Source organism: Watersipora subatra, chromosome 9, assembly GCF_963576615.1.
Source record: "Watersipora subatra chromosome 9, tzWatSuba1.1, whole genome shotgun sequence".
In the NCBI taxonomy this organism is placed as follows: Eukaryota; Metazoa; Bryozoa; class Gymnolaemata; order Cheilostomatida; family Watersiporidae; genus Watersipora; species Watersipora subatra.
The window spans coordinates 34,790,758-34,799,902 of record NC_088716.1 but is presented as its reverse complement, the minus strand read 5'-3'; the positions used below and the strand labels follow the sequence as shown (position 1 = coordinate 34,799,902).

At 34.4% G+C, this 9,145-nt stretch overlaps 1 protein-coding gene across 1 annotated transcript; it reads right to left on the bottom strand.

Annotated features, from left to right (window-relative positions):
• Nucleotides 1–344: 344 nt before the first annotated feature.
• LOC137404105 (riboflavin biosynthesis protein VVA0006-like) lies at nucleotides 345–4,296 on the bottom strand. Its single transcript, XM_068090259.1, has 4 exons — nucleotides 4,053–4,296; nucleotides 3,208–3,337; nucleotides 2,719–2,870; nucleotides 345–1,336 (listed from the first exon to the last, which is right to left on the bottom strand). The coding sequence occupies exons 1-4, from the start codon at nucleotides 4,182–4,184 to the stop codon at nucleotides 1,121–1,123; spliced, it is 630 nt and encodes a 209-aa protein (XP_067946360.1). The 5' UTR covers nucleotides 4,185–4,296; the 3' UTR covers nucleotides 345–1,120.
• Nucleotides 4,297–9,145: the final 4,849 nt, after the last annotated feature.

Genomic DNA, 9,145 nt, shown 5'->3' with positions numbered 1-9,145 from the left:
ATGTAACCAAATAATGTACTACTTCTACGCCATATACATATTGAATGACAATTTTTAAAACAGTCTCAACGGGAAAATCTTGGAAATGATGAGTGAAACTTCTAACTCGGAAATTTTCGTTTATAGATCCGTGAAAAGCAGATAATCAATGGAGCAAAGCCCGATTGAATATACCTATACGTGTTAGGTGTGCATGTGTTGAAAAAAACTCTATGATCGTGACTTTAAGACATTGGTCTATGAAAGGTCAGTACTTTCCTGTTCCGTTTTTTTTAAAAAGAAGACAACCTCTAATCAGACTACGAACCACGTGACAACTTGGTAAACTCATTCAATAAAGTTAATGAGCAAGAACATTATATTATATTACATTACATCACGACTAATGCAAGTAAAACATCTAAGGAATTTATGGCACCACTGGCAGAATTAAAATACAATAATATGAATGCGCAGCAACACAAATAGGTAACATTCACATATTTTTACTGTTTAATATCAAAATCCTAGTAAAAGGAGCTGATACCAGTGATATCTGGAGAAACTGAGAGCTTTCATGAATAAAAAAGTCTACGAAAATGTGTTGCAAATATAGGGGTATCAAAAATAGAACCACAAAGCAGAAAAAATGGTAAAATATGTCAACTGAAACAATGAGAACATAGTTCAACACGTCAATATACAACATGAGCATCTGCATAAATGATTGTAGTGAACTGTATACATTAATAAAGCTGTACTTTGGATTTGCTTTACCAAAATAGACTGCAAATGCCTAAAAATGACCTTGATGTCATATTACCTTAAAAAGTAACTATTCAAAGCTACTTAATCCTAATAAAGCACAATGGCAAAACACCTGTTAGTAGTTCAGCTCTACATTTAAAACATTAAGCCAAAGAGGTTTGTGGTGTCTGTGCTGTATCAGGTATGGTTGGTCTCAATGATTGCGAGTCACAGTTGGTTTGAATCTTAAAGAAGTACCATGCTACTTATCGATGAATTGAAACATGTAGAAATAGCAAGAATTTCAAAACTATTTTTCAAAAGGGGTAAAAACTGTGTGAAAATGTACAGAACAGATAGAAAAAATATTAATAATTTAGCAGGATGTTCTATCCTAGTTGGACGTGGAATTGTCTCTCATAATCCTCTCTCTAACTTGTGTCAGAGCTTCACCCAAATAATTTCTACCTTTCCAAGTAGCCCGGTTTTGTGCTAAAGGATTGTTAGCTCCCATACCAATCCCCCAAATTTTGTCTCTTGGACTCGCTTCTACCAGAGTTGTACCCTCTGTCGCAATTAGATGTGTTAACAGGTTTTTATTTTGAGTGAACTGTAACAATAACGTATAATAAACGCCTATAGAAACACTCTCATCAACATAGAGCATAGACAGCCTATACACTATCTCAAATATATTATTATACAGAATATTTTATAGTAATAACTGCTAGAGCATTGCAATGTATTAGAATAGACTATCAATAATATCACCTGCGCAATAGACGCATGCGCTTTCTTAGTAAATTTATGTTCCACTAGAACGCTCGAGCTCACACGTATGGTCTTGGTATAATGCATACTCAGCCCATATAAATAGTGCTGGCTAAACACTTGTTCATTGTACACTCAGTTTAGAGTGTATAAAGGTTCATCGATGAGAATAAAGCAAGAACAGTGAGCCACGTGATACCCAGGTTTCTTTTATTGTCAATCAGATAGATGAGTGTGGGTGCTTGAGGCGCTTGATGGGCTGGTTCTCAGGAACCAGTGTTTGGAAATCAAGTATTTTAGGTGTCATGACGGAAGTTATGGAGCGTATACGGGCAAAATAAATTTAGACGAGATGGTCTAAAAATTGTGGAAATGCATGGTGTTTACGCAGACTAACACACGGTTGGCACACAAGGTTGGATTTACTAATGTCGATACTTGAAACAAATGCGGACAGGAAACTGAAGTTTAGGAAGCTGAAAGGCCTCTTGTGTTATTAACAACTATAAACCTCATATGTAAGTAACAACTATAAACCTTATATGTAAGTAACAACTATAAACCTTATATGTAAGTAACAACTATAAACCTTATATGTAAGTAACAACTATAAACCTTATATGTAAGTAACAACTATAAACCTTATATGCAAGTAACAACTATAAACCTTATATGTAAGTAACAACTATAAACCTTATATGTAAGTAACAAATATAAACCTTATATGTAATTAACAAATATAAACCTTATATGTAATTAACAACTATAAACCTTACATGTAAGTAACAAATATAAACCTTATATGTAAGTAACAAATATAAACCTTATATATTATTAACAAATATAAACCTTATATGTAATTAACAAATATAAACCTTATATGTAATTAACAAATATAAACCTTATATATTATTAACAAATATAAACTTTATATATTATTAACAAATATAAACTTTATATGTAAGTAACAAATATAAACTTTATATGTTATTAATAAATACAAACCTTTTATACAAATCTTTAAGAAATACAAAAAAAACAAATACAAATCTTTAAGAATAAGATAAATGAGATAAACATTTGTTTGCCGTTATTATCATCAGTCATTTTCCATCTGAGATTCCCCTGATTTGAGAAAGACTGATTGTCCTTGAACTTTACCATCCGTTGAATTATGAAATAACTAGCACAAGTATGAGATTGCATCAATGTACGCAATACCTTTGCGTAGTTTCCGTTAAACACTACTTCGCGACACTGACGGGCCCAAACTTCTGGGTCAAACTTTTCAACTAGGCGTCCAAAAGACTTCTGTTGGGGAGGACTGGAGCTGGCGAGAATGCGCTTTGCCATTTGTGTATCTCCAAACATGACTAGAAACAAAAGCTGACCTTGTCTACATTCGGCATAACAAAGACACTACAACATACCTGAAGACAGCATATGATTTGCTATGCTTTTTAATTATGTTGGTTTTATGTAGAGATTTTTCAGATACAAACACATGTTCTAAATGATATTTCATGCAAAATATTAAATTGAACTCCAAAATTGCCGAATTACTCACATATAGCATCAATGTCCTACATATTTGAGATAACAAATTTTCATTATCTCGCCATGACAATAAGACTGTCTGTCGCATTCACGCAGTTTACCAACAGCCAAATAAGCTAGAGAAAACATATATTTATATAACAACAGTAATACCGGCTTTTTGATGCATCATGTACTGCTCAGCACAGTTGTAGGTCACTCCAGCCACTGTGAACTGACAAGAATGAAACTGGCTGAAAGGCGAATCTTTTTTGTAAAAGAAGGTAAATCTTTCCTTGGCAGGCTGAAACAATCACATATCTATACTTAGAAGAGAAGCTATTAAAATACAGAAAGCTAAACCTTACACACTTTCGTGATTTTTTGTGCTTTTTATGATTGCTGATTAATTGCATCAGGGCATTAAAAGTTATCATGGTTGTGTGAAATCACCTAGTAGCACAACAAACTGTATACTCCAGTATAAATTAGACCAAATAATACTTCATTCTAATCGGTATCAATCAATCGCAGTTTTTGCATCTGTGTTTTACATGTGGGTTGTGTTGTTACACATGGGTGTCACCCTTCTCTCAACATTTATTTTTACTGTAAATTTAATGTCGCAAAACTTAGGAAGTGCTTTCGGTGAGCTCTAAATGGCTGTCGTAGAATTGGAGATGAATGTTGAAAATTTTAATACAAAGAGAACCAACTCTAGTATTTGTGTATTTTAGCCAAGACTACATGAATAAGACAGACGACACAATACCTGTTGCCAGCAAATGAAGCTAATACTCTCTATCCCATCCCAATCGCACTGGACTACAAAGTTAGTGCCGTACGTAGCTGCATATGAGTTTGAATTGAGCTTCAATGTTACGCATTCACTTTTTTGTTGTTTGATAGAAAACATCAGCTTATAACTTATTCCATTGGTTTACGATATCACTATTTTTTTACTTTTTAATAGCACCTGTATGCCATTTTTATTTCAACAATACCACTTGACGACTAACCTCAAATACGTTGGCAGCATTAGAAGAGGAAGTTGATTCTCCAGAAGTACTTGCAAGATTCATTTGGGCACTTTTTCTTCTTTCTTTAGCGCTAGGTACTTTCACGGCCTTTGGTGCTGCTCGCTTAGGCATAATGACACTGGTCTTAGAATCGCAGTGTTATGCTTGGAAAATAAACTTACTAATTGATGGCGCAATTTACCTGTCCGAGCTGTGTCAGTGCTGTGGAGACCAAAACGGGAAACAGAAACGTTAGTTTCCCAACAGGCAGGCCAATTTTTTATACGGTAGGTTGGTTGAGCAACGGCCTATAGGGCGACAGACGCTTAGGCGACACTTGATTCAAAAGGCGACAAAGCGGACAGAAAAGCGACAATTCTGCCACTAATCGGCGACAACTTTGTTTGCTTTTTGTTTGAGGTAAATACTGAGAAGATATAATTAGTTTTTGTGCGTAGAACGGACATGTGTATAATGTAAAGCATGGGTTTGAGACTTGCAACAAAATTCACATTACAGCTATTTGAAATGAAAAGATTCACCATGTCTTACTCTGTTGTGTTGTAGAGGCAAAATATGTGGGAATGTGATTACAAGCTCTTAAAAGCTCAAAAACGAACAGTTAATCGCAGCCACACGAAACCGCGGTAGTTTAGATTTTCTTTCCAAAACGGCTCAAATGTGACGTAGTTGTGGGAGATTGTTTCCGTTTACACTTTCATGCAACCTTATTCGTCGAAATATTTTCACAAATATACTTCACGCATTCAATAAAACCATGTCTATTGTTCTTACGCGTCTATTTTTATCGTCATGGTAATTCTGTCACTTTTAGCAGTGATATCTTATAACTTTCCGTAACATATCGTTTAATTTTTTAGCCTTGGCTTGAAGGCGTACATATCATTGTCTGATAATCATGACGAGCCTGTTGGTCACCTGTGATAATCGAAAAGTGCTGCAGAAATTATTTTCGAAGTATAGGGTCACATGATCAGATTACGACTTGCCGATTAGATCAAGCCAAAACAAAACTGTAAAGTAGTGTCAGGGTTTGAAGCAATAGATGACCAAAAGTTAAAAGAAATAATAAATTGTTGGATCACCTAACACCACAACTGCTGCAAAACATTGCAGCAAGCACTGTGATGCATCAATAAGCAGACATGAAATATATGGCAATTGCTATGCTGCTGGAAATATTAAGCATAGGAGTTGTCCAACCAACCATTACAGCTGATGCAAAGCAATTATAAGGGACATCAGTTGGATTGGGAGTTGTCTGACCATTATAATGAAGAGCTTAATGAATGAAAAACAACATAAAATTGTTACTAAATCACGATTATTATTGATCAACACCACTTAATATGAAAGAGACTAACTGGCTACAACAATTATTAATGGATATTCAACGAAGCAAACAACTCTACAGAGTATCAGGCAAAAATGGAGGTATATCGCCAATATTACAGGAGCCAGCCAAATTTATGACTTGTTGGAGCGAAGAAGCAGCCGGCGTGCACCAGATCAGCAACCAGCCATCAGTGAAAGAATCATTTACAACACTTTATTTAGTATATTTAGTTATAGCTTATAACATCATTATAGTCTATAAAATGTTGTATTGTAGAGCAGTAGAAAAATATAGCATAATTATTCATTAACTCAGATATTGTATTTTATGAGAAAATATTGACGAAATGGTTGTAAAAAGAATGGCATAATATGATAATAGTTTCTCTTGCTTCATATAAATTAGCTAGCTAGTAGCGTCTTAAGACGAGGATTACTATAAAATTAATTTATAATGCTGCCACTGTTAGTTTTTGAGTTATGGCCAGTTTTGTACAATTTGTTACCGGACTTAGAATTTTTTTCACTTCTCGTTCACTTGTCGTCATGGAATCCCAACCACAGTAAGGAATTTTAGCTCACCGCAAGGAATTTGAAATAGAAATTACACAAAAGCTTACGCAAAGATCAAAAGTAAAACACAACCAACCAATGACATTCGACAATGGCTCAAGGTCAAGTATAAAAGAGGGGCAAAATCAAGGGAAGAGAGGAGAAGCTGGCAGCGAGCCAGACGGCAAAGGGGCGCCGCAAAGAAGAGCCAAGATAGGAGGATTAACATAAGCCCAAGATAGCCAAGGAGCCAGCAGCAACCAGCTCGCCGAGGATAGACCCAACAAACACGATTCACCCAAAAAGAGGTGGCAAGCCAGAAAGCCATAAAGCCCTAAGAGAAAAGAGCTAACTCAGCCGCCCCGGTTTACAGAAAGAGCTACTGCTACACGCCTAACAGATACTACTCATTTAACCTAGAAAAGGGCCATAACAAGATAGGATACACAGCATATTGTTATTTTTGCTTGAGTTAGTGAGTTTTGACAGAATAATTGTTATTTTGACCTTTAACGAAAATAGAGTTCACAGATCCGTGGAAACAAACCACTGGTGTGTTATTGTCGATTATAAAATAATTATCTGCAGACAATTGCAGATCTCACAATCCTAACACTACTTGTTGTGAGCATTGATAATTGGGCTCATTAATGGCAACAGTGTGATACTGTCAAACTGATTTCAAGGAAAATTATAGTAGTACCCATCCCCATTGATTGATTTGCTGGCTCAATTTTGCTTTATAGCAATGGTCCGATTTTTGTGGGGCAGAAGTGCCACTTAGTCTGCGGTCAAAATTTGTCTTGGGAGAAATTGAACTCAAGGTCCAAAGGCTAACCATTACACATAGAACCATAGAACCATTGTACTATTTCACTCAAAGGAAACTCACAAAAACAATACATTTATTATTATTTAAATATCAAATTATTATTATTAGCCTACTTTTTATATTCATTATTATAATAAATTTTAAATAAATATAATAAATTAAATTATTTAAAACTTCTCTCTTGACAGTAGCGAGCATCTATATTTGATACGGGTCTTCGGTAAAACCTAGAGCTGTTTGATGTCTACCTGCACTATGCATTCAGTTTCAGAGTGGCTTTCTCCTGAAAACCGAATGAAACCGAATCTTTATGTGTTACTTCGGTTTACTCATATGGGCATCATGAACCACATCGAACCAAGATTTGTATATTTATTAATAAATAGTAAACTAATAATTAATATTTGCAAAAAATGTTCAAGTAATGGTGTCATTTTCAATTATAATAATATTAATTAACCAATACGATTTGAAAAATGTTATCCTCTTTAAAATTTAATGAATCAACATCAAATTAATTTATTTAAAAACAATTGAATAAATATAAATAAAAAAATTATGATATGCTCAGGACAAATACAATCAATGAAGATTAATACCATAATAAAATATTACAAATATGAGTCTCTTAACTACAAAACATCACATGAGTTAATTTGGCAAAAGTCGAGACTATTGCTACAATTTGGATGAAAAAAACTCTAAACACATTTGCTGACCGATCAATGCTCAAACGAAACTTTGTTTAGGAAGCTGCTGCGTGGACATGCGCAAACACTGAATCGAATCGTGATGTAAAATTCGGTTCATACGCAGTTGTCTTCTCCCTCTGAATCGATGCATCGAGAGAATAACTATCGAAAAACCGAATGCACTCGAATCGTTATTCAGCACTAGTAAAACCCGAAGTGTTTGTCATAAACTAGTGCTACGATAAGTTTTATATTGAGCTTTTTATTGGCCTTTCAATTCACATGAGAACATCACGTGACAAGACAATAACCAAATTTCATGGATACGTCAAAAAAATAAACAGATTCCAATCGACGGCGGCTTTTCATTTTTGAGTTTTTAAGAGCTTGTAAGCACATTTCCACATATTTGGCACCTACAACACAACAGAGTAAGACATGGTGAATCTTTTGATACCAAATAACTGTAATGTGAATTTTGTTGCAAATCAACCTTTAACGTTTTATAAACTTTTTTTTAGAAATCGACATGAATAGTAGCACCAATTTTTTAAACAGCATTTATAAAGCTGTTGTTGAAGTCTAGCTGTCATAGTCTATATTGTTAGTTCTTTTAGAGAGAAATCGAAGATATCATGACGAAGGACTTCATTTTGCTTCTAAATAGCGCAAATGCCAAAAACGGAAGAAGGTATTAAAAAACACAAAGGGGTGTTTGTAATAATTAACACATAGACATAAACAATATCTGTAACACACGATGTGACATATACCAATGTCTATTAGCTACGGTTTAATGAAAGAATAAAATAGAGTATAGTCGCGGGCTAAGCAAGTACTAATAAGTGGGCACACAACTCCAAAATCTATTGTGGTATTAATATATACCATATAGCTGTCGATGTATATATTGACAGCTATTTAGTTTTACTTGATTATCTCTACGCCAGTTGCCCTTCCGTAAGACCGTAAGACGCGCCAGAATGTCCCTCACATTGAACTTGAAGTCACTCGAATTGTAGTCACGTGACTTATACACTGCTCGCGACATTTAATGTCTGCGCCATATTGAAAAGATAATCGTGTACTAAATGCGGGATCCAGTGATTACGCCTACAGGAGGTTACGTCTGCAAAGGATTTTGCCTCCAGGAGATTATGCCTACAAGCTGAGAGATTATGCCTACTATTTAGGATATTATGCCTATTATCTAGGAAATTATGCCTACTTTAGCTCTGTGAGGTACAAAATAAGGAATGACATGATGAATGCATGTTTTGCATGTGTTTATAGATGTGTTGTATATGTAAAGAAAATATCTTTACATAACTTTAGATATGATCCTATTATCCTTTCACCACAAAAAATACATCAATAAGTAAAGTACAATACAGCTACACAATGTAAGTATATATAAGTATGTATACTGTATATATATATATATAATTATACATATATACTCTATAGTATACAGCATATATAGTATATATATGCTATAGGTATACGAATATATGTATACACAGACACGCGTGCATACACTTTTAGGGTAATTAAGAAATAAAACACACAAATCAAAAATGCCAAGTATTAAATATTAAATAAAAAGTATTAAACTACATTACTTGCTCATGTAATGATGAGAATGCAGAGCTAAGTCGTTA